General features: G+C 43.1%; 1 protein-coding gene and 1 long non-coding RNA gene across 4 annotated transcripts in view; one reads left to right on the top strand and one right to left on the bottom strand.

The window, feature by feature from the left end:
- Positions 1–26,734, top strand: part of LOC111528398 — a 275,213-nt gene that overhangs the window by 42,423 nt on the left and 206,056 nt on the right. The window lies entirely within an intron of this gene.
- The window catches only part of RFX4 (regulatory factor X4), a 179,150-nt gene that overhangs the window by 30,354 nt on the left and 122,062 nt on the right, over positions 1–26,734 (bottom strand). For all 3 annotated transcript variants that reach the window (XM_023194451.3, XM_023194372.3, XM_023194531.2), the window contains 5 exons: positions 21,708–21,808; positions 19,649–19,707; positions 15,283–15,427; positions 10,989–11,083; positions 10,170–10,287 (listed from right to left, as the gene is read on the bottom strand). In XM_023194451.3, the coding sequence (XP_023050219.1) occupies positions 10,170–10,287; positions 10,989–11,083; positions 15,283–15,427; positions 19,649–19,707; positions 21,708–21,808 (518 nt within the window). The remainder of the gene's footprint in view (positions 1–10,169; positions 10,288–10,988; positions 11,084–15,282; positions 15,428–19,648; positions 19,708–21,707; positions 21,809–26,734) is intronic.

Raw genomic sequence — 26,734 nt, 5'->3', positions numbered from 1 at the left:
TCCTTCTAGTTTGCTTTTTTAGAGACTTTTTTTTTTTTTTTTTTTTTTTTTTGAGATGCAGTTTCACTCCCTTGCCTGGGCTGGAGTGCATTGGCGCTATCTTGACTCACTGCAGCCTCTGCCTCCCGGGTTCAAGCAGTTTTCCTGCCTCAGCCTCCCTAGTAGCTGTGATGATAGGTACGGACCACCACGCCTGGCTAAGTTTTGTATTTTTAGTAGAGCTGGGTTTCGCCATGTTGGCCAGGCTGGTCTAAAACTCCTGACCTCAGGTGATCCACCTACCTCAGCCTCCCAAAGTGCTGGGATTACAGGCATGAGCCACTGCGCCCGGCCTTTTAGAGACTTTATGAAACACTCTGGCATTATTTTTTTTGTCATTCTATCTTCGTCATGATCATTACCACCACCATTATTATCATCATCACATCTACTGCTTATTGAGTGTTTACTCTGTCCCAAAAACTCTGCTAAGCATTGAATATGTGTTTCTTGCTTACAACAAACTGTGAGGTAGGTGGTATTATCCTCCCTTACCGATGAGGAAATGAGTCTCTTCATTAGTAATCAAGTAGGGATTTGCCTCAGTTTGGTCTGGCTCCATAATCTGTTCCCATTCCCCTATAAGTCATTTAGTTCAGTATCTTCATAGTACAGATGGGAAAATAAGGCCGAGATGGCACAAGTGACTTGGCCCCTAGAGGGGCCACTTGAGTTGGGAACTAGGTCTCTCCAAGTCTCAGAAATAAGGTGATGGAGGCTAGTTGGGGGCTTTTGGAGCACTCCTTGGTGAAATTTATTTATTTTCTCCTTAACTGCACCTGGCTTCTGTATACATCCACACCCTTCATCTTGGATCAGTTAATTCTTTTGGTCTAGAAAGGCTAGAGAGGAAAATCCCTGGCTTAACTGTAAGGCCACTAGATGCCCAGCAGGTCATGAACATGACCCTCTCTCTCTAGAACCTGCCACAAACTCCTGTCCTTGTTCCCACAGAGCTCAAGGCCAAGGTCCACTGTCCTGCACCTCCTTCACATCCTTCTTCCATCTCCAGTACTATGTCAGTTTTTCAACCCCATTTGGAATTCAGCAAAGTCCAGGTTCTGCTCAGTCATTGTGAGATGCAGTCTCTAAAACTAAACTTTCCATCAGTTTCCCTGAATTGGGATCCTGTGAGCCACTGAGGAGGAACAGCACCGTGTGGGTAATTATACGGGCTATGGATTAAACTGCCCAGGTTGAGATCCTAGCTCTGCCACTTAGTATCTGAGACTTTAGATGAGTTCCTTTACCCTCCCTAATGCTTATAAATACTGGAAACAAAATCCGACATTTATTGACTGCTGACTCTGTGGCAGCCACTGTGTAAACCACCGGAGATTTATTTTGGCATTGAATCCTCATCACAACCATGTGAGGTAAGTTACACTTTCCTTTTACAAAGGAGGAAAGTGAGGCTTAGGGAGTTAAAGTAGCTGTCTAATGTCACACAGTCATTAAGTGGCAGAACCAAGACTTGAACCCCGGACTGTCTTGACTCTGAGGTTGCTCTTCAATCATTATGCACTACAGCTCTCTAAAAGGACAGTAAAATGTACATTATAGAAGTACTAAAATGAGGGAAAGTATCTATTAGATGCTTAATAATTGGTAACTATTGTTAGTATCGCTAAGGTCCCTTTTGCTACTATGTTCTAAGATCCCATGACATGACTGTTGTGTTCATAGAGTCAAAGAAGTCAAAAGATAGCATCAAATAAGGAAAGAGTCTCCAAAATGAAGAAATTATTTGCCGGGATGTTGATCTAAAGTCAACATGGATAGAAAGAGGGAAATGTACTATGAAATAATGAATTAGCATGGAAAGCTTAGATGATAAAAATCCAAGCTAGTTGTTTTAGGATGAACAAACATTTTCATTTTATTCCATCCTCCTGTTTTATAAGACAAGGAGACAAAGATCTGATGAGGTGAAGAAACTTGCCTAAGATTACTCTTAGAAAACATCAGAGCTGAACTTGGAAGCCGGTACTTTAGGGAAAGTGCGGATTTGACATGGGGCTTCAAGCTCTCTTCATTAATGCCTCTGATCAGTTACCGGTTAGTCTGTTAATTTTCCATTGTAAATTTTAATCCTTGAAACAACAAGAGTTTGTAGAGCTACTGCTACTTGCTCACCATTGTGCTAGGTGCTCTGAGTACAAAGGAGCCATAAAGCTCAGTCTCAGACTCCACAGAAGCTAAGTCTTCTTAGTAAGCAGAAATTAATCATTAAGATTATTGGGCAGTAAACAGTTCAGTGCCAGGGTGTCACAGCAATGAGGATAGTGCAAATCGATGAAGACGGGAAAAATGAAAAGGAAATACAGAAAGACTGATGAGAGAGACAGACATCAAAAACAAGAGGGGAGAGGCAGTTATAGCGAACATCCCACTTTATCTCCTTAGCATTTCTCACCATCTAAGTTAAATACTATATCCTATATTTAACTTAATTATTATTGCATGCCTCCTCCACTAGATTGTAAGCTCTGTCTTGCAGAGATTTTTCTGTCTTGACCAATGCTTTATACCCAGTGACCACGACAGTGCCAGGCACACAACAGAGACTCAATGGATATGTGTTAGATGAATGAATCAAATAGGCAAGTATTGACTACTTCCATATGCACTGCGCTAAGTAAGCTCTTTTAACTTGTCAACAACACTGCAAAGAAGGTATTATCTTCAGTTAATACATGAGGATATGAAGGCTCAGAGGGCTTGAATAACTTGCTTAAAGTCACAGAGCTAGGGAGCAGCAGAGCCTGTTACGGAAAAAGGCATTAGGATAGAGACAAAAGGAGATTTTATTTTGTTATTGTTATATGGTAATATAGTTAATTGCATTTGGTAGAATCAAAGCATTTCATTTTTCTTATGAAAAATATCCATCATAGAAAAATATAGAGAATTCTAAAATGAACGCCAGTGTAATCACCACTAATTTTTGTTAGAATTATTTCCAGGTACCTTTTAGTTTCTGTTGCTATTATGAATTGTGTGTGTGTATGTTTTAAGTTATATTTAAGTTATATAGTGAAATTAAGAATGCCAATGATTTTATAAAAACTGAATTCAGGGCCAGGTGTGGTGGCTCACGCCTGTAATCCCAGCACTTTGGGAGGCCATGGCGGGCAGATCACGAAGTCAGGAGTTTGAGACCAGCCTGGCCAACATGGTGAAAAGATACAAAAAATTAGCCAGCTGTGGTGGCACACGCCTGTAATCCCAGCTACTTGGGAAGCTGAGGCAGGAGAATCGCTTGAACCCAGGAGGCAGAGGTTGCAGTGAGCTGAGGTCATGCCATTGCACTCCAGCCTGGGCGACAGGGCAAGACTCTGTCTCCAAAAAAAACAAAAAAAAAAACTACATTCAGTAACTTGACTGAATTATTATTGGTTCTATTAGTTTGCGGATTCTCTTTTGCCAGCAATCATGACATCTATAAATAAAGACAATTTTGTGTTTTCCTTTCTAATTCTTGTGTTTCATTTTCTTTTTTTAATGCACTGGCTAGGACCTCCAGTACATATTTATCAGACATCATATTAGAAGGCATTCCTGTCTTTTCATGATAGCAATGGGAAATTTTCTAACATTTTGCCATTCAGTGTGATGTTTGCTGCAGAATTCTAGATGCCCTTTAAGATATTAAATTCCCTTCTATTCCTAGTTTGCTAAAAGGTTTTTTTAAAACCATACTTGAGAGCTGATTAAATGCTTTTTTTCTCTGTATCTATAATGATGATTATATGATTCTTCTCTTTTTATTAATATAGTATGTTAATTAGTAATTTTTCCTTTTAGGATTTTTGGCATAGTCTAATACTGATTTAAAAAATTTTGCCACTAACTTTGATCTGCTAGTGTTTTACTTAGAATTTTTTTCACCTATGAAAAAAATGTGTGTAGGCCGGGTATGGTGACTCACACTTGTAATACCAGCACTTTGGGAGGCTGAGGTGGGTGGATCACTTGAGGTCAGGAGTTCCTGACCAGCCTGGCCAACATGGTGAAACCCCATCTCTACTAAAAATACAAAACTTAGCTGGGCATGGTGGTACACGCCTGTAATCCCAGCTGCTGAGGAGGCTGAGGCATGAGAATCGCTTGAACCTGAGAGGGGGAGGTTGCAGTGAGCCTACATTTCACCACTGAACTCCACCCTAGATAACAGAGTGAGACTTTGTCTCAAAAAAAAAAAGTGTGGTTGAGTCATAATTTTCTTTTCCTCTGCTTTTCTTGCCAGATTTTGATATTGAGATTATGTTAGCTTTGTAAAATGAGTTGTATATTTCTTTATTTTGAATATAATTTAAAAACTAAAAACTAATTTGTGTATTTGTTTTAAAAAGTTAAAAAGTTCTAGGTAAAAATATAACATGGAGTAATGAGAAGAGAATCTTCAAGGAACAGTTAAAGTATGCTAAGGTCTTTGTCTTTTTTAGGAATACTAAGTAACTTTTGGCTTCATTGGAGAAATTCATAGTTTGGATTTAATAAATGTTTAGCATATATGTTAATCAATTAAGGTATCATTACTAAAAGAATACAATCATTTCCTTATTTTGCAGGGGCAACCATTTTATTGAAGGAAATGAGGTGGGCAAAGCAGCACTAAGGACAATGAGATCAGACATCCTAGGCTGGACCAGGATGTCCTAAACTTTGCAGTCACTGAAAACAGATTTTCTTCTTTTTTTTTTTTTTTTTTGGAGATGGAGTCTTGCTCTGTTGCCCAGACTGGAGTGCAGTGGCATGATCTCGGCTTACTGCAACCTCTGCCTCCTAGGATCAAGCAATTCTCCTGCCTCAGCCTCCTGAGTAGCTGGGATTACAGTGTGTGCCACCATGCCTGGCTAATTTTTGTATTTTTAGTAGAGACAGGGTTTCACCATGTTGGTCAGGCTGGTCTTGAACTCCTGACCTCATGATCTGCCCGCCTCGGCCTCCCAAAGTGCTGGTACTACAGGCGTGAGCCACCTCGCCCGGCCTCTTATTCTCTGAAATATTTATTTTCATGTTTATTTTCATAAACTAAAGATTTTATATTTTTTGTTACTTTTTTATAAGTTTAGTTAAACTATAAAAACATTTATGCCTGATGTGTGTTGAAGGAAGAGACTTACTCCTTTATTGTGATTATCATTTGGTCTTTATTTCTACCATCCTATTTTGTGCTTTCATTTACCATCCATTTTCTATGCTTCTTTTATCTTCTCAATTCTTCTTTTCCATTTAATGTTTTATCTCTTAAGTTTTCATATTCTTCCATTTTCTTCTATAATCATGATTGTATTCTTTTAGTAATGATACCTTAATTTGTTAACATATATGCTAAGCATTTATTAAGTCCAAACTATAAATTTCTCCAACAAAGCCTAAAGTTACTTAGTATTCCTAAAGAAGACAAAGACCTTAGCATGCTTCAACTGTTCCTTGAAGATTCTCTTCTCATTACTCCGTGTTATATTTTTACCTAGAACTTATTTTTAACTTTTTAAAACACATATATAAATTCGTTTTTAGTTTTTAAATTACATTCAATAGTTAATTAAATATGTTTACATATTTTTACATCTCTCTCATCTTAAAACAGGGTCCCTAAATTCTTTGATGTGCCCTCCGTTAAGAACTGGGGTCTGTGCACCTCCTTGAGTCATGATAGGCTTGGGACTGCCTTTGACCAATAGAGTATGAGGGAAGTTACACTGTGTCTAAGACTGGATCATAAAAGCAAAGTGACTTCACTTTTGGGGCACTTGCACGTGGAACCCCAAGCTGGCACATGATCCTGACTTGCAAAATCCATAAGCATAATAAAATGGTTGTCTTAAAGCCATTAAGCCTGGGTAATTTATTACACAGCAATGGCAACAATAACTAGAACATTATTGTTTCTTGCATTCTAGACCTCAGCTACGGCTTTATTTTTCTTCTTGCTGAAATGCATCCTTTTTTTTTTTTTTTGAGATGGAGTCTCACTCTGTCGCTCAGGCTGGAGTTCAATGGCATAATCTTGGCTCACTGCAACCTCTGCCTGCCTGAGTTCAAGTGATTCTCCTGCCTCAGCCTCCCGAGTAGCTGGGTTTATAGGCACCTGCCACCACACCCAGCTAATTTTTGCATTTTTAGTAGAGATGGGGTTTTGCCATGTTGGCCAGGCTGGTCTCAAACTCCCGACCTCAGGTAATCCACCTCCTAAAGTGCCAGGATTACAGGTGTGAGCCACCGTGCCCAGCCGAAATGCATCCTTTAATAGTTTTTTTTTTGTTGTTGTTTTTTTAAGTGAAGATCTGTGGGTGCCAAATTCTGTCTTTGTATAACTGATTATGTCTTTATTTTGCCCTCACTCTTCAATAATAGTTGACAGTTCTTTGTTCTCAACACTTAAAAGATATTACTCCATTGTCTTCTGGCATCTCTTACTACTTATGACAGTCTAATAATTATTCTTGTCTCTCATAGCTTTAAAATTTTTAATCTTAATCCACAGATATTTTTAAAAATATTAACAATATCATTAATGTGGATTAAATAAATGTTTCTAACTCTATTGTGGCATGCATCTGAGCCCAGAGTATTGGCCTTAATTGTGATAATCAAAAAGGAATGGGCTTTGTAGTCAGGGAGATTTGATTTTCAAACAGAATTCTGACATTTGCTGCATTGGTCTTGTGCAAGGAAATTCTCCAAGCTCCCTTCTCACCTCTTTGGAAAAGTATCCATTATTACCTACATTGCAGAGTTAATGCAATAATTCAATGACAGTATGTGCTTCCAAAATATTTCTTATAATAGTCGTCATTATCTTGTCTTTGCTTCATTCTTATCTCCAATCTTTAGCAAACCCTTCAAGTTCTATCTCAGCTTCCTTGTCAGCCATATTGAGGGCAGTAATTCAGACCTCACAGGGTTGTGTGAGAAGTAATTGAGAAAATGTAATGTCTAAAGTATATTCGGCCCTCAATGAATGTTGCTGTGTTGTTATTATTAATTTTCTTTTACCCAAAGAAAGGTAAATGAGGTGGTGGCAGTGTAGCATGGCAGAAAAAACTGCAGCTTTAGCATGGGAACGATTGTGGGTTGAATTCAATCTGCCACTTCTCTGAGTCCACACGCAAGTCCTCTCTTCTCTGGGTTTTTACTTCCACTCCTGACTACAGGGAAAGCAATTCCTGTATCCTAGTGCTTGGTGGGGACCTGAATGACACTGCGAACATTCAGGTCCTGCAATTTAGCAGATTCTGCCTAAAAGGGAGCCAGGCCAGGCCATCTGAGCATAGAGAAGCAGTTGGGAAGGCTTGGTCATGGCTACTCGTTCTGGGAGCCGCTCCCTGACACATGCCCACATGGTCTCCCCGGCCCTGCCCAAGTGAGTGAGCTTTGATGCTAGTCAGACAACAGGTGTGTAAAAAAGTGAAACCGTGGAAGTGTTGTGCAAGTGTGCCATGAGCTGTGCCCACACCCAGGCTGCTTTTTAAACTGACTTATGCCGGAGTACTTCTGGGAACTATTATTACCTTCCAGATGTTCGTAACAGTGAAATAAGCAGGCATTTGGTGAAAACCCAGAATGAAAGGGTAAAGGCGCTAGCACCGACTTGAGATCTAGGTACTCTAGGAACTGAAATCAGATCAGTCTACTAAAAAGATGGTGTTTTTTTAAAAACAAAACTTTGATTTGCTCAGCTCCATTAGGACTAAAAGTTTGCCTGATAGCCTACCTTTGCTCACTAATTTTGCTAGAAACACTGCTTGCAGCAAAGAAAGAAAGTCTGGCTACTTTAGTTCACAGCATAGGTTCTTTCAGTGAAAAAGAATTAAGGAGAAGAGAGTGAAAAGGAATTAAGGAGAAGAAAGGAGTCAACTACCTTTGAAAGAGGCTGTTCTGGGAAGAGGTGATAGAGTCCCCTACGGGATCATTGTGATATTCCACACGATCATTGTAATGGTCAGCCTGTTACGCTGACACACAAACCCTGTAGCCATTCACGGCAACAAGGACCATGTGGGAGTTATAAGATATATAGAGCTGGCCCCTGTGGCTGGGGGAGGGGACCAGGGAACAGAGGGCTCTTTTTCCTAATTAGCTGTTTTCATACAGGGAACACATGACCCAAACACAACCACCAACTGGGTCTTTGACATATACAGGCAGAAAGGGGGAGCTGGGCTTTTGTCTGCCACAAACTCTTTTAACTTGCCTGTCACCCCAAGCTGCAAAACTCAACAATGAGTCAGATGAGCTGGGCCGCCATTTCAGATAGTTTGCTAAATGGACTTGGAGACAGGTATTATTTCAACCCACTCGGGGTTGAAAAATACTGTAAAACTGAGACTGGGTTAATATCTCTTTTTTTCCTTTTCTAAGTGATTTGTGATCATCTTTTTTTGCCATTTGCCTGAGTTTCCAGTATATCTATCCCAAAATAGTGTGTGGTTCAAAAAGAAACACATGTCAAAGAACCATTATTTCTTAGTAGTAAATTCAACCCATTCATAAAGCCTAATCATTCTCCTGTTCAAACTTTCTTTTTTACATTGACTGTTAACTCAGTAAGCACAGATGCATTTCAAAGAATATTGCAAGGGAATTACTTTCCCTGTCTAATGAAAGGCACCTGCTAGCATACGTGGTCCGTTTAAAAATCAGCAAATTGAAGAATAAAGGATAAAGCATGGAGAGGATGCTCACTGTGTGGATGTGGATATGTATGTATTTGTGTGTCATATTGTTGATTCTCTGACTTGGAAGCAATGAAAAAAATCTCAAATATTTTCCAACAGTTCACTTAAGGGAAAACAGTTCTGCATGAATGATTTCTCCAGAGCTAGAGGTAACATGTGCTAACACTAACTGTGCTGAACTGGAAGTCATCAAAATGCCATGCCTGATGCCACTGCCCAGGTAGCAGTCAGCGGAGCATTTCCATACACAGCTCAAGGAGAATTTCCATCTGTAGCCATGGTGCAGGCAGGTTCAGAGAACTCTCCAATGCTGAGATTAAAGAAATCCACAACAAAACGCTTCTCCAAGTGGGTAAACACAGTCTTTCATGGACAGGGCTGTTTAGAAAAAATACTGCCTTCTTTGTTTTCCCACATATTTAACTTCATTGTATAGCACAACTGGAAAATGGTGACAAGACCATAAAAAGCTAGATGGAAAAGTGTCAAATTAAACCCACAGCAAAACCCAGAGCTGATTGGCTTAATTGGAGATAATGAGAAACAAAACCACAACCCTTACTTGCAAAGCAAAATAGAGAACTGAAGCAATTACCCAGAAAATTTACCAATGCCCCTTTGCTGAAATGCCTAGAAAATTGAAACCAAAATGTTTTGGGATTTCAAATGTCTGGATAATGCCCAAAAGTCCCATCTCACTTTGCCAGTGATGATCTGGACTCGGTACATATTCCTTTCTTTCTGGTGAAAAGTAGAAAACTGTCCTACAATGTAGCGTAACATTCACCCCGATTCAGTAATCAGGTTGTTGCCCGCAGAGACTATTATCAGTACCTTTGGGCAGAGAGTTCAAGGCGTGTTTTACTAGAAAGCAGCAGATGAAGACTTGAGGTGGGGATGTCTCCTATCTCCTGGAGGTGATGAAGACTTAAAGGGTCAGTGAAACAAAAGGGAAAGTGAATGCAAATGACCTCTTTTAGGGATTATACTAGAGTACAATTTTAAGTAAAACTTAACGTCATCTGCCCACAGCTAGAGTATGGTCAGTCAAGCCATTTGCAAGTGTTCAAACTCAGAGGTTTCTTCACATGCTCAGTCTTGGGAAGTGCGCAAATGTGGGATTCTATGAAATCGTGCTGTGGAAGCAGCAATCACTGGGGACATCTAGGCATGGGGAGCACAGCCACTGCAATTTATTCCTCTTTAAGCTCAGATAGTACTATCTGTGGACAAAACCACTCATTTTCAGATTGATACTCCACCTTTAGCATGTAACGCCATCTCTCTCCCTGAAAGTCCTAACAATGTCATGTCTCCCCAGAACAGATGTGTTTCAGGGTGAAGACATTGCAGAAACAGCAAGTTAGGTTGTGGTAGACTCAATGCACGGAGCCCAGAGAAAAAGGTGTTTGGAGATGGGGAGGGCTGGGGTGGCTTTACCGAAGCTGGGGGCGCTGTGCAGGGTCATATCCCGGATCACCCTCGTGCCAAAACAGGACCACATCAAGAGGAACTGCTGGGCCACCTTCTTCAAGGACCCTTGTCTCTTGGCAGCCACCTACAAGAAAGTGAATGGCTTTAATAGTGGTCGACTTGACCTTTCATTTATTACTGTCTCTTTGAAAAATAAGGCCAGTTGCAGTGGCTCACGCCTGTAATCCCAGCACTTTGGGAGGCTGAGATGGGCGGATGATCGCTTGAGCCTAGGAGTTTGAGACCAGCCTGGGCAACATGGCAAAACTCCATCTCTACAAAAAATACAAAAATTAGCTGGGAATGGTGGCACACCCCTGTAGTCCCAGCTACTCAGGAGGCTGAGGTGGGAGGATCACATGAGCCTGGGGAGGTCAAGGCTGCAGTGAGCTAACTGCACTCCAGCCTGGGCAACAAAGTGAGCCCTGTCTCAAAAATACATACATACATACATACATACAGAAAAATGACAGGAAAGCTTATGGTCTTCAAAGTCATTGCTATGGAGCAATGGTTTTTGTTTTGTTTGTAGCAGCAAAATACTTTAAAAAAAATGAAATCTTATGCCAAGACTCAGTGTATACTGCAGATAAAAGAGATGCTGACCTGGTTGAATCGGGGATGGAAGACTCAAGAGTCCTGCCTTGTGCCCCCTTCACCTCCTGGGGCCTCTCCTCAAAACCCTGTTCAGACAGCTCACCATGGGGCTTTGTGTTAGCCAAGTTCACAGTAGGCGGTGGTGGGCTGCAGGACCCAAGGCTGCCCCCTCAGCGCTGGTTTACCAACCTTCACAACACAGCGGTCAACCATGGTATCCAGCCACTCAATGTAGGACTCGATGGGAGACTGCTCCTCCAGGAGGTGGTCAAACTCCTGATATACTGTCAAACAAAGGAGAACCCCACATGCATCACTGCGGTTGTATTTAACAAGAGCTATGTCTTAAAAGAACAGGGGAACAAAACTTTGAATAAAGTAAAACTTTAAATAAATAAAACTCCAAGGTCTTAGCAGAGCATTCAAGACTTTATAAAACATGCGCCAACTTACCTTTCCAAGATCATCTTCCATGCCTGTGAACACATTAAACTGTGGCTATCCCATATTGCTTGCCATTCCCCCAACAAGCCCTGCTTTTTTCATAGCCTTAGTCTGTTTTTTCAGGCCATTCCCACTACTTGGTTCCTCATGGCCCGGCTGAAACAGCCCCGGTATGAAATCCCTTTAACCTTCCGTGCCCCTTGCCAGCAGAACTGATCACCCCTCCTTTGCACTCACATAGCACTTTAGTATCGGTTTTCTACCTTTCTTATATGACTAATGGCACTGGCATAATTGGATGGGCATGTGTGTCTCCCTGCTAGTTCTTCATCTGGTATCTTTATTAGCTGGTGCATTATCTGTGACATAGTTGTTACCCAACAAATTCTTGCTTGAAGTAATGGGTGAAGCATTGCTGCTCTCTTGCTCTCTGCCCAGGGTAGGGCACATTTGATAATTCAAATGTTTCTGGACCACAACTATATCAGGCAGGTAGCTTAAGCAGCCTCTCTGTGTGGCATGTAGTAGGTGCTTAATAGATATTTGTTGAGTAAGTGCAACAGTCTCTCTGCTGCTCATTTTCCTCATTGGAGAGATAATCCTACCACTTTACAACCTGTCTTCATCTTAATTCAGATAACTGAATCTGGAAGTGCTTTTTAATCAATGAAGTGCTCTAGAAAATAGAAACATGGCTCTGGTGATCTCTAGTTTGAAGCATCTGTTTTCATCACATTTTTGTGTTCCTGTATGCAGAGATCAGTAAATCAAACCACAATTCAAGATCCATACGTTTCTTTCATCTTCACTTGAGCAGTTTTTGTTCTCTCATTTTAAAGGACTGGCCACTTTGCTCTATTTTACTTAGTAGATGCTTGCTACAAGAAGTAAGATTCTGAGACCAGAGGGTCAGAGCACTAGAATGCTCAAATGTTTGTTGACTGAATGGATGCACAACCCAAGGAGGTAGGTACCATTATTATCCTCCATTTTACAAGTGAAGAAACAGACAAAGAAAGATGAGTAATTTTCCAAAGGTTGTTCTTTCACAGCTAGTGAATTGCAGAGACAAGATTCAATCACAGCCTGACTCAAGGGCTTGCCTCCTAACCACTTCACTATGCTAATACTAGACTGTGTACCAAGCAGGTGGCACAGATAGTCTCATTTAATCCTTTCACATTAGTCCCGTTTTACAGAAATGGAAACCAAGGTCACAGTACACTGGAGCCAAGGTTTGAATCAAGGTCTTTTGGGCATCCCAGCCCCATGCTGTGTAAAGCTGTGGTTTCTTGGGCATCCCAGCCCCATGCTGTGTAAAAGCTGTGTAAGAGCAAGGTTTGAACCAAGGTCTGTTGGGCATCCCAGCCCCGGGGATCCCAGTCAATGGAACTTGGACATGGGGCTGGGATGCCCAACAGACCTTGGGCAGTTACAATGATAACTCATTCTAATCAGCTTGCTTAAGTACTAATGTGCACTTTTAAAATCTAAGGTAAGCTGAGCATTGCTGGCCGAGATCTGTATCACAGAGGTGATGGTAACCCCCCACCCCAAGCAAGAGTTTGCAGATTTGTCAGCTGGCTGTGAGGAAAGAAGAGCACTGCACACAGTTGTCCCAACCCTGCTCAAGATGACCTTTGGTCCAACTCCATGTGTGTTCAGGGACTTCCCAGCTGTCTGCTTGGGAGGTACAGGGTTGACACACATGTGCTGGACTGCCTTGAGGCTTGGTACCCTACCTCAATTCCCCCTTCACAGCACTGCATTACATGGCACTGTTCTCTTTGGTAAGATGCAACACATCTGTAAATACATGTTTGAGGTCTGATTTACCATTAACTGTAAACTCCATGTTGGGAAAGGTTTTGTCCATCTTATTTGCTGCCCTCTGGCCAGCATCTAATACAGTACCTGACTTAGGACAGGCATTCAATAAGGACTAGCTGGGTTGAACTGAACCACAGCATTTATGTCCCCAGAAGAAGAATGCAGTCACAGCTTTAAAGGGCACCATTCTGCCCTGGACCTAAGGAAACTTGAAGAGAAAGCCACAGAAGATTCCTTCTTGAGAGAGGCAGAGTGACCTCCATGGTGCTCCAGCAAAGGCTCAGAGGCTGGTCCCTTAAGCAAGCAATGCTGATTGTATTTTTCCCCATGAGTCTGGTTCACATTTTCCTCCCTCATGAAAGGTGCTGAGGCGGGCAGAGAACTGAGTCTAACACTGCTAGGAAGATTCGCAGAGCTAAGAACTAGGTTCACTCTGGGTTTCCACTCATCTCTTTGGTATTCCATGAACCTTGCTGGACACCTGCTCTGTGCCTGGCCCATTGGGAATTCCTAGGGACACAATGATCAGAGGTACCCCCAGTGCTATTAGGGTATGCAGGGCCATGCTTTCTGTTGACATTCCATCCAGGGGACAGAAAAAAGCAGAACAGGAAGCATGATTGTAAACACTTGGAAAGATCCTGGAACCTCTGAAACTCACCCACATTTCCCTTTTTTTTTTCTTTTCTTTTTTTTTTTTTTTTTTTTTGTCTCCTCTGCACATGAATACATGAGCAGCACTAAGGCCTGGTGGTGAAGCTGAGACTAGATGTGAGACCAGACTTGGGTTCAGCTCTATTGCTTACTGGCTGCGTGACCTTGAGTTAGGTTCACCAACTCTCTAAGCCTGAGTTTTCTGATCTGTAAAGTGGGGGTGATAAGAGTGTCTTCCTCATGGGCTTGATGTGGAGATTCAATGGGACCATGCGTATGTTGGATCTGACACAGGAGCTGGCTTAGAGCAGGCAGTCAATAAGCTAAATTATTATTTTAGTGATGATCTCTAAAATTCTTAACAGGGGAAAAGTGGGCTGGGGGTAGCTGTGAAGGAAGAAGTAACAGCCTGAGTGAGCTTTGGGCTAAGTCAGGAAAGAAGTCCTGGGGAAGGTCCACATGTTCAGACATTTCAACTATTCCATTTGCTTTTGAAAAGGGCTTATTGGAAAAGAGATCTCTAATAGAACCCTCCTAGGGAACTTTATTTGTTTAAAGGCACCTCAAGTTTAAACTGGGTAGCTGAATGAAGAGTTTCCTCAAGACAGCAGTGCAGAAGGCATATACTAAGAAATCTGAAGGGGCTTGGGGCTTTCAGAAAGACCCCTCTTGGTGGGGCAGCCTCTCTGCAGCTCCCCAGGCAATGTCACTTTGGGGATCCTGGGCCTCACCACCCCACTGAGAACATGGGAGTGCATGCTCTCAACACCTTTCTGAGACCTGATGGGAGGAGTGTCCCCTCACGTTTCCCGACCTCATGTTCTCTAATTATGGAGGTAGCCTGTAGACACCGATGGATCCAGGGTCATTGGGCTCAGGGGATGCCCTGGGCAGTCAGCTGGGATGGGCGTCTGAAGAACAGCAGGGATGTGCTAACAATGATGATGTTCTCTGGCCCTCTCATATTGCTTTAGTACTAAGAACAGACATCCTGCCTACATGGGGTTAATATTTGGAGCAGTATACCTGCAGTCTGCATGTTGGAAATCTTTGTTCGCTGGGACATGAACATATATTCACAGAAGTAAAACTTAAAACGCCATCCATCTGCTTCTCAAACATTTAACGTGATTGAAAGGTTCACCTGTCAATAGGTGGACTGACTCATGTGACCCTCAAATGAAAAATAGGCAACATATCCAGCTGACCCCAGACTGACATACACTGAGATAGGCAATAAGCTTTTGTTCTCATATTTAATGCCACCTCCATGGAACCAGGGCTGGCATTCAGGTCACATGTGAGGCCCTTTGCATGACACTGTGTGCTGCCCAATTGCACCAGAACACTCTTTACCCAGCAGTGCTGACACATGTCCCCTTAAGTCAATTAGCCCTTCCTTCTGGACCGACTCATTTAAAAGGAACAATGAGGAAGAAGAGATGCTGGGAAGAAGGACAGGGTGGGGATGCCACTTCAGTATTTACTAAGATACTTTTTCTTTCTTTCTTTTAAAAACAAGAACAGGACAACAATCCCTGGTGGGACAGCTTACATTGGATGATGAGTTTCCGATGTTCATCGCGAGAGTCTTCCATGGTGTAAAGGGTTTGCTTGGTGATGCTGTTCAGGTCTACATTCCTCCAGTCTTCCAGCATTTGGAACGTGATGTCTGCACTGTGGATCACTGTTCGAGATGCCTATAATCCAATCGAGTCAACTCATTAGCTCATGGGTTGTTAAAACCCCTTCACTGTATTTCTTTTGCCTTGTTAATGCATCTGCTTATGGTATTTTGCAAACTACCTTGAAATTCCAGGAAATTCAATTTCAGGAAAGCACCAGAAGACTCCATAACTCAGAAGATGCAGGCACTGTTTTCTCCTGTGGCTCTTTCCACACATGTCTTTTTCTCTACAAGCAACTACCAGGGTGGGCTGGGCCAGACCAAACCCTGCTGATTCCAGTCCCTTTGGTCTTGACCCCGTGGAACAATGGGATGAAGCCCAGAGATCTGTCAGCTTTGTGATGTAAGCCTGTGGGATGGGAGCTCTGTGCCGAATAATCCTTGTATCTCTAGTCCCTGAGAAGCTACAGGCCGGGATTTAGAAGTGTTCTTGCTACCCCAGGGCCTAACTTAATCCCAGATCTTTCAAAGTGTATATTTTTCATATAAATACATTCTGAAGCAGTTTATGCTCTAGTTTTCCGTTTTTGCTTTTTTAAAATGTAACTATAATGATTAAAACATATATGAATAATTAGGTTGGAGGAAAAGGGAAACTATACCACCATACATCTCAGTAGTTTGTTAGTGGATGGAGGGATGTGTATAGTGTGTGAATAATTTTATATATATATATGTGTGTGTGTGTATATATATATATGTGTGTGTGTGTGTGTGTTTTTCTTTAAAGCTGTGGCTTTTTCATGGAACCCTCATTAGTGAACTTAAATTTACAAGTTGGAACAATACTTGGAACAATATCATCAAGTTGAAATAATATTGAGAAAAGAAAAATATATATCCAGGATCATTTCCTTTACTTGCATGTTTTCACAATGTCTTTTAATAAAATAAAAAAAAGATTTAAAATACACAAAGACGGCCGGGCACGGTGGCTCAAGCCTGTAATCCCAGCACTTTGGGGGGCCGAGACGGGCGGATCACGAGGTCAGGAGATCGAGACCATCCTGGCTAACACTGTGAAACCCCCTCTCTACTAAAAAATACAAAAAACTAGCCAGGCGAGGTGGCAGGCACCTGTAGTCCCAGCTACTCGGGAGGCTGAGGCAGGAGAATGGCGTAAACCCGGGAGGCGGAGCTTGCAGTGAGCTGAGATCCGGCCACTGCACTCCAGCCCGGGTGACAGAGCGAGACTCCGTCTCAAAAAAAAAAAATACACAAAGACATTGTCAAGTCTCCTAATGCTTGTAAATTCCTAGGCAAAGGTAAATACTGACAACCCTTTGTTGTACCCAGACCATCCAAGCACAAGTAAAGTCTGAGTTAAATAATTGGAGAACTCTTTAAAGGTCACGAAGGTGTAGAATATATGAGTGAGGTGAATCTCTAATGATCGGCGTAGAATATATGAGTTAGGTGAGTCTCTAAGGATAATGAAAACAACTGAATAGAAAGGTAAGGTGTCCTGGATTCAAACATAACCTAGTTCAAATCCTGGCCTTGTTGCTGACCAGCTGATTGATTTCAGGTGGGCAAGTAGATTAACCTCAGCCTCCTAATCTATAAAATGGAGATACATTAGTACCTACCTTTTTTGTTTTTTTCTTTCCTGAGCATGTTCCTTCAGAGATGCATTGTGAGCCACTTTATTACAATGAAATGAACTGTTTACCAAAGAGTGAATTCTGTAAGCAAGTGTTTAGAACGTGCTTTTTTTTAATTTTAATTTTTTGAGATGGAGTTTCACTCTTGTTGCCCAGCCTGGAGTACAGTAGCGCGATCTTGGCTCACTGCAACCTCTGCCTCCCAGGTTCCAGTGATTCTCCTGCCTCAGCCTCCCTAGTAGCTGGGCTTATAGGTGCATGCTGCCACACCCAGCTAATTTTTTTATGTTTTTAGTAGAGAACAGCGTTTCGATACATTGGCCAGGCTGGTCTTGAACTCCTGACCTCAAGTGATCTGCCCACCTAGGCCTCCCAAAGTGCTGGGATTGCTGGCCTGAGCCACCGCGCCCCGCCTAGAACACGCTTTTTAATGGTGTCTCTTACCATTGTGTTTAGGGCCTTAGTGCTTACCTCTTAAAGAAGGGCTGCTGGTGAGGATTCCTTGAGATAGTGTTTGAAAAACAGAGTGCACAGTGCAAGGAGCTCAATAAAAGTGGCTACTGTTGTTCAGATCGCTTCTCTTTCAGTGACTGTGTTGATACCTCAAGGCCTTTGCACATGGTGTTCTTGCTGGCTGGAACATTCTTCTCCCTCCTTGCCCCAGCAGCCCCACTATGATGTATGCTCCAGCTTAAATGTCACACCCATGGAAAGGCCATCTCTGACCACCTATTTCCATTCTGTTTCTTTCATCACATTTAACACTTTTGTTTTCCTGCTGAGGGCAAGTACCACTAAGCACAGTATTGGGCACACAGTAGCCACCCAAAAGATTTTGTGAAGTGAATGGTTGAGATAGGAATGCCAAGTGCTTACTTGCCTGGTATATCTGAAAGAGCCTGGACGTGCAAATCTTGGATCTAAATATTTGAGGTGAGTCTTCAGTTGGACGTTGTTTAGTCTGACTTGCTGTGTGGGTGTGTTTAGGAAAGCTCACTGGGATGTTAGCTGGTGTTTTGTTCCCAGTCTTAACCCTAGTCCTCTGTCTGATCTGGGAATGTGTCTGAAAGTTGTCCAGTAGAGATGGAAAGGGGGCATTTGCTGATTAAATTACATGCTGTGTTTGTGCGGAAGGTGGAGAGGGAACGTGTGGGCACCCCCATGCTTGTGCAACACATGCCTATAGGCATGGGTGTGGACGCTTTTATCTACATGTGCATTAAAGGGACAAAGTCCTCTCTAAATTATCTGATCCCCAAAGGGAGGCACCAAAACCACGTCTGGTTCCCTGATACGACCCAAGAACCACTCTTCCAAGCTGGAAAAAAAGAACCAGAGGGCCAGGCTGGCATAGCATCCTCAGAAATAAGGCAATGTTTCTTTGTTAGGCCAATATTAATTTTCTTCCCTGAATCCCATTAATCTGTCAGGCTCTGCACCGTCACCAGAACAATGCCCAGGTGTAGCCTCTGTAACAGCCTGCATGAATCTGGAAGAATTTCCCTCTGGTCTCCAAATCAACCCCTGTGCTGTCCATGCCAGGGGCAGGACAGGAGCAGGGAGGTATATGTGGCTGTTGTGTTATACTTTCTGGTTCCTGACCTGGGGCCCTCCTTCAGGCCACTCTAACTAGAAACCCCTCCCTCCCATCTTGACCTTGAACCCACCCAGAACCAACAGCACCTTAAAGGAGAGGCGGCAAACAGAAACACAGGAAGGGGGCAGGCAGGTGACATTCAGGAGTGAGGTGGGCCAAGTGTGACAGAGTTGGTGGAATGAGGATAGTGGCCACTGTGGAGAAGGTTGGCCCAACAGCTAACAGCTGCCTGGGGAAACGGGGCTCTGGGAGCAAGTTGTCAGCTCTTGAAGGTTTAGCTGTCATCTCCCAGTTCCAACTGTTAGTGACCATGTGAAAAAATCGTTTTGAACATATTCAAGCCAAACAACAATAACTCCACACATCTGAGGGCCAGATTTGGCCTGTGGCCACTGGTTTGCCACCTCTGCTGTAAGGTCATTAATATTTTAATGTAATGTTAATCGGTTGCCTAAACAGACTTAGAGTCCCTTCATTAAAGTGCAAAATTAGTAGAAATGTAGTTATGTGCCATCAAGCTATAACTACAGAGTAGGTAGGGGCATGGAGTGGGATCTTCCACTTCTACTTAATACACTTATAGTTTTAAATGTTTTTGATAGCAAGCATATGTCACTTTCATGCTAAAAATAATGCAGATCTGGGAAAAAAACTGAACAAAATTGGGCAAATATTGAACATATTATGTGACTTTGAACTCCGATGATACAACAAACAAATCATCCTCTTAATCTGTTTGAATCATTTGGTTCAACCACTACATACGTTTTGGGCTGGATAATTAAGAGAAACACAGAACTGTGGACCTAGAACATATCTGAAAGGTTAAGGGGCTACCGATATCAGAAATTATTTTGTATATTAGTTGAAACTATTTAGTTATTGGCTAATGTTTTCATTCCTTATCTGCAGAAATTAATAGAGAGAGTGCCCTGGTAACCTGAAAGATCCTGCAGGAAGTTGTTTTTGCGAATTTGCCCCCTCATTTGCAATGACTCAGCAGTGGTTAAAACACATAGCGCAGGACAGCTACCTGGCATAGATGATTTAGTGATGTTTGCCGTCTCAGAATTTGGGAGAACCTTCTCGACACTGCAAAGGGAAAAGAATTAGTTTGAAGTATTTGCAAGCTTTATGATTCTAACTTGGATTTTCCAGGGGCAGATTTCAAAATGTAGGCTGCTTATTTTGCCTACATTTGTCTCACTGCCCAATCCCATTTTATATACCCACTGGCAAAACCCTGCACTTGGTTCTTTGTTCTCCCATGTGAGCTTCAACAACTATTTCCTAACGGTGACATTCAGGGTACATATTTCAAAGTCATGCACACGATACACTCGCAGGTGTGAGAAATGGTGGCGTCAGTCAACCGTGAGTAAAAGCAATTATTGTCTTCATTTCGCTAATTGCAAGTTCAATCACTTCTCCCCATAAATAATTGCAGGAATCAAGTGGAAGCTTTGAAGAAGTCCCTTTAAAAAGTAGTATGTCTAATAGTAAATCCTGATTGAGCCTCAGTGGTGTGTGGGGCTAGGAGGTGCTTCTGGGATGGAACCTGGCTTTGCATTCATAATCTGTCCTTTTTATCAAATGATCTCCATGACCTATTTGCATGTTTCGATGATGACTGCAGCTAGGAAAAGGTCTTGTTTGCTACACTGACATAATAGGCTAATAATTTGAAGTAGGGTGATCTTATATCTGTGGATTTCAACGCAGACGAGACATGTGCTTGCCCTAGCTCTTCATTCTTACAGAGTTGTTGGAGTGGGGCTTGTTTCCACTCCTTGCACATTCTCAAAATACACTCCCAGGCTGGGCTCCCTGGGAAGAACAGCCGCCGCCCGACACACACAGGTGGAAGGTCCAACAAACCTCGCCGCCAACTTTGAACGGGTTTGTTTTGTCGGCATAATTAAAATGGGTGCGGGGGCATTCTTCTTGGTAATTTCTGAACTGGTCAAGTAATAGTCAGAAATTTCCCTAGGATTATTCTAATTTGTACTCAGAGCTGGCTTGATTTGAAAAAATAAGGTGTGGGGTGGAGGAGTGGGGGTGGGAGGAGGCAGATGGGAGGCTTCTAATTTTCCAGGCTGATCAATCGTTAATCCTTCTCCTTAATTACTTTTTCTTTAACTTTGTGATGTGGAATTTAGTGCTCATGAAAAGAAAAGAGCTGAAAGCCATGAAATAAAGCGGGCTTTATCAATAGGTGATGGCCACTGCAGGCAACCTCAAAGCGCGTCTGAAAGGGCTCCCTTTGCCTGTGGAGAGAGGGTAATTTGATCGCCTTCATTTTGCTCACTGGCACTTATTTCGGGCAAGAACAGCAAGCTGTTGTATTCAAATGGGGCTTTAAAAATGTATATTTTAAAACTTTGTTTTGCTGAAAATCATTTCATCTTTAATAGCAACAAACAAACCGTACATGAGTCTCCCCGCAAGTACAGGCAGATTGAAACAGAAAAACAAAACTAATGCTGGGGAATGGGTGCCAACACTCAGCAAAGAAAGGGTTCACGGTCTCAATCCCTTTATGAGAAATATTAATTTGGCTTTCTAATTAAGCAGAGAATGAGTGAAGCCCTTAAGCTGTTCTCTCTCTCCTGCTACCACCATTTTATGGGCAGGAACTTCAAGGATATCTCAGACCTGAGTTTGATTCCTGGCCCCTACTTACAGCTGTGTGGCTGCGTGGCTTTGGGGGAACTTTCTTTGCCTCTCAGAGCCTTATCTGTAGAATAGAGATACTACTTCCTACATCGCAGAGGCACCATGAGGATTAAATGAGATAAGGAGGATGGTGGTGGTGAGCAGAAACTTTCGTGTCAGACCTGGGAGAAAATCCTGTCTCTGCACTACCTCTCTAAGCTTGATTCCTCTTCTGTAAAGGAAGAAGTCTGCCACCTATAATAAACATTTTTATGAGGATTAAATATGTGTATATACATAATTAGTATAATACCTGGTGCTTTATAGTCAACCAGTAAACAGTAGCTGCTGCTACTATTGTTATTAACAACTTACGTAAAATATTTGGCACTAAAATGTAATTCTCTCTTCCCTTTCACTCCCAACTCAGAACTTACATTCGAACTTGATGTTTCGCAAGTTTTCTGGGAGGTCGTGGAGAGCCACTTTTAGCCACTCATCCAGTTGCTTGGCAAACTTTCGAATCACCTGAGTTAAGCTAGAAAGAGAAACGATGAGTTTTAAGTGCTGCACATGTTGCTTAGTTCCTCCCACAGTCCCCTAGAGGGTTTTATTTCCCCTAATCATGTTTGGGCTGCTACCAATAGGTGCCATTTGTAAGAGCAACCTCAGAGACAGTGCCAACAGCCCAAGCCCTGCGGAGAGCTGGTGGGTCTGGGAAGGGCACGAACAGAATGTACTCTGCTGGTCACTGATGCCCACTGCAAGGCTTGGTGGCATCCAGAACTAGTTAGATGCAAGCAAAACATTCTCCTTCATGCTTTTGAAGAGCTTGTGTGAGGGGTGAAGACAGTGGGCCGTGGGCCTAAGAAAGCCCAGTCTTGTCCGATCCTCCCAGGCAGGCAGGAACCCCGTTTGCAACATAACTGCCATGCCTGCTCACCCAGCTTACCAAACTGCTTGCCATTTGGTGGGAACTGGGAAGCAACAGCATATTTTTAAATTAGCAAACAACCTTGATATGGGCCTTGAAACCTATTAGATTCCAAGAGTCAAAGACAGTATTGGAACAGGAGGCAGGAGGGAACTGGAGAGGTGAAGCACTGAGCAGGGCAGTAAGTTGCAATAAGATGGGAATCTGGAGTTGAGAAGACACTGGGCACCATTTTCTGGCTCTTGCTATCAAAGCCATCTGCTCACAGGCCTAGGTTCGTTCTCCACGAAGTCCTCCTTGGTTGTGCCAGATACAGGGACATCTCCCCTGTTGACCATCCACACCATCCTTGCCTTCCACCAACACCGCCTAGCCTGCTGCCCTAGTTCAGCCTTTCGTCCACTGTCTCCTGTCAGACACAAAATCACCAACCTCCACCCTGCTGGGCAACCCCATTTCTCCCTGGTCACTCATTCTTTCCTTTCTCATAGGTATCTCCAACCTTCTTCAAGACGCTTATGCCTCCAATTCCCCAAATCTCCCCTCCCTGCCAGTGGGTGGAATCACTTCCTACTTCTCAGGGGGAAAAAAAAAAAAAAAAAAAACAGAAAAACACAGAGGAAGGATGTCGTCAACACTCAGCTACCTGCCTGGTTCATCTCTTCCTCCCTAATAGAATCCAGGAGCGATCCCTCCTCTTGCCATCCCCTGCTGCTTTCTCAGGAATTGTACATTGCTGACGGTCCCTTCTCCTGTATATTCAGCTTTTTCTTCTCTACTAGATCATTCTGCTCATCTGTTTCTTTAGGAGACAGTCTTGCTCTGTTGTCCGGGCTGAAGTGCAATGGCACAGTCTCAGCTCGCTGCAACCTCCGCCTCCCAGGTTCAAGTGATTCTCGTGCCTCAGCCTCCTGAGTAGCTGGGATTACAGACACACGCCACCACACTCAGCTAATTTTTTGTCTTTTTAGTAGAGATGGGCTTTTGCCATGTTGGCCAGGCTGCTCTCGATCTCCTGATCTCAAGTGATCCGCCCGCCTCAGCCTCCCAAAGCACTGGGATTATAGGCGTGAGCCACTATGCCCAGTCCCGCTCATTATTTTAATGCATTTAAGAATGTCTCACTTTAAAAACAACAAAAACCTCTTTATTTCCTCCACTCTATCCCCTCAAGCCACTGCCCTTTCTCCCACATCACAGACAGACTTCTTCAAAGTGCTGCCCAATTCGTTGCCTCATTTCCTTCACCTCCCATTCCCTCCTCACCTCACTCCTGACCTCAGCCTAAACAGCTCTCACCTAAGCAGCCCCCATGCATGATTCCAAACCCAGTGGACTTGTCATGGTTCTCATCTGCTTAACATCTTGGCGGTATTCGATTCTGTCACCTGCGCCCTCCTTTTGGAAACACTCACTTCCCTTGGCTTCTGTGATCCCTCCTTCTGGCTGCTCCTCCCCAGTCACAGAACTCCTGCCCTCTGCCTGGTCAGCACGCCTTCCAGTTCTTCATTTCTAGTCCTGGGCTCTCATCTCACAAAGCTTTCTTCCTTCCCCGGGTAGTTTCTCCAGGCCCACAGATTCACTGAATCTGTGAATTTCCCGTCTGTGCAGATTCACCGTCTGCACTTACTTTTGCACCCTCCGGCCCAGAGGTCTCCAAGCTGAACTCGTGATTTCCCCCTTGGACCTGCTTCTTTTCTTGTGTCCTCTATTTCAGCATGAACTGTGTTTTTCATCATTTTATTTTTATTGATGACTTTTTTATTTTCAAGAATTTCAAACATACCCCAAGACAGATAGTATAATAAACCTCCAAGGACCCATGACCCAGCTTCAACAATTGACATCATTTTTGCCAGTTTAATAGATTATATTCCACTTTTTCTTTTCTGGAGTGTTTGGAACAAATCCAAGATGTCATTGAATCCCTAAAAACTGAGTGTGCATTTCTCATTGGCAAGGTTCAAATACGTATGTGTACGTGTATACACACACATGCACACAATGCGTGTGCAGCATTTAAATCCTCCATGCCATTAGTTTATCTAACAGAATGAACAGTAATTCCTTAATATCATCTACAGCCCAGTCTGCATTCACATTTCTGTATTTCTCCCACAGAAATCCAAACAAGGTCCACACATTGCATGAAAGATATAACATTGCCCTGTTCTGTTTCTTAAATCTTTTTCCCCCCTATTTTGTGCCATTTATTTATTGGCAACATCATGGTATTTGTTCCCTGGAATGTCCTACACTCTGATTTGGTTGAGTTCTGTCTTGTAGTGTCATATAGTCTATCCATCTATCCTGTCTGCTTCTAAAGACTTGATTAAATTCAGTTACAATTTCTTTAGGCAAGTATCCAGTTTTGCATACACTATTTTGGACATAGTCTCCCTTTCCGTTTACCACATATTACAGATTTTGCTTCCGAATTACTTCCCAAGCACAGCCATGTCTCTCCCTTTTCTCCCTAGTTCAGGCTGCCGTCAACTCTCATCCGGACTTATAGTAGCTTCCCGAGTCCATCCTGCCCTGCTCACCTTCCCACCTCCACTCTATCTTCCACATTGTGAGAGGGACATTTCCAAAACACCTGTAATTCTGATTAAAACTCCTCAATGCTTTCACATCATTCTTAGGATAAAAACCCCAGTTCTTGCTGCAGCCCCCAAGGCCCCACCTTGCACCTTCTCCCTTTCTCCTCATTCTGCACCTCTGGCCTCCAATTGGTCCTCTCCCCTCAGGGCCTTCGCCCCTGGTATCCTTTCAGCCAAGAGCATCTCTTCCCTCTTCACCTGCTCAGTTCCTTGTTATTCAGCTAATCTCAGACTAGATGTTACTTCTATATGCAAACCTTCTCCGAAGCCCCCAGACCAGGTCAGCACACCTGATGATTCCTCTTGAACGGCCATGTAGTTATGACAGTTTGTTGTTATATACCAACTTGTGTGATTATCTGATCATTGTACATCTTTCTCACTGTACCCTCCACACAGAGAGCAGGGACTATGTCCATTTTGCTTATCACTGTATCCTCAGTACCTAGCATAGTGCCAGACACATAGTAGGCACATAAGAAATGCTTGTTAAGTGAAATGTAAGAATGAATGGCTCTCCATCCCCAGATGGACAACGGGCCTTGTCCTAACTGCCCCCCCTCTACCCTCCTTATCTCTGGCTGCAGCTCCTCCCACTGTCCCCCCAGCTTACTCCATCCCCACAGCACTAGCCTCCATTCAGTTTCTCCAACACTCCAGGCCCTTGCTTACCTCACCAGGACCTTTGCACTTGCCATCCCTTCTGCCTGGAAGCTCTTGCCCCCGATAGCAGCTCACTTGATCACCTGATCTAAGAGATGCCTTCCTAAGCCTCAACTGACTCCATCTCCTGCAGCATCTATGCCTTCTTGACATACTGTCCTCTGTGGGTGTATACCTGCAGTTCGACCTCCTTCCTCTGCTTTCCCTCCACCTCTCTCCTTCCCTAGGCTGGGATGCCAGGGTGTGTCCTCCACTTCTAGGGACATACTTTTCCTCCCTCTTGTGCAGGTGGTTGCCAAGTCTACAGCTCCAGCTTCAGCCCTTCTCCTACATCTTACATCCACATTCATAGCTCCCTGAATGACCATCAGTGGTGATGCTAGTAAAACTGCAACAATGGTGATAACAGCAGTTACCTTTTAATGAGTGCAGTGTGCCAAGCTACTAAACACTTCGCATGTACTTTCTTAATTAATCCTCACCTCAGCCCTAGAAGTACATACTGTTGTTAGTCCCAACAGAGAGGTGAGAAATCGAGGCTCACAAAAGTTATTTTACTTGTCCAAAGAGATGCAGCAAGTGGTAGAGCCAGGAGTCAAGCCTAGGTCTATCTGACCTATAACCGCTGTCCTACTCCACTTTGGTGAAACTACCACATTGTGCACTTTGACGTGCCTTGGATATGCTCCCCATATCCAGTGCCCTCTGCTTTTCTGTTCAGTGTTGCTATTCCTTTGGCATTTCAGGCTTGGTCCTCAGTCTTTTCTTTGCCTCTTTGACTTCTCCTTCCTGCCCATACCACACATGCATGCACACACATGCACACACACACACACAGATGCATACACACACTTTCTTACTTTAGCTAACCCAATTGTTATTAACAACCACTGTGCCAAGATTACTTGGAAGAAGTGAAAAACCCCAGTTTGAGAATGATTTTCCTTTCCTGTAAATGGGAGTGTATGATCCATGGTTATCTCTATAATAGTGTATTTTTATTCCCCTGAATTTCAATATGCTTTTCTGAGTTGGAAAGGACGGGATGGGTCTGAGCTAGGGGGTGGGGAGCTGTGCCTCAGCCTGGGCCTGCCAGGGTCATGAGTGAGAACTTCTAGTGCCAATTCTTATTTCCATGATGCCAAGCACAGGGCTTGGTACAGAAAAGGCACTCAAATAAGTTTGAGGGATGAATGAGTATATAAAACTGAAAAGTCAGCTCTCAGTTGGAGCCTGATCTTTTGAATAAATTTGTCTTCCTGAT

This window comes from Piliocolobus tephrosceles, chromosome 10, assembly GCF_002776525.5.
Source record: "Piliocolobus tephrosceles isolate RC106 chromosome 10, ASM277652v3, whole genome shotgun sequence".
In the NCBI taxonomy this organism is placed as follows: Eukaryota; Metazoa; Chordata; class Mammalia; order Primates; family Cercopithecidae; genus Piliocolobus; species Piliocolobus tephrosceles.
This window is presented reverse-complemented; position numbering and strand designations above follow the sequence as displayed.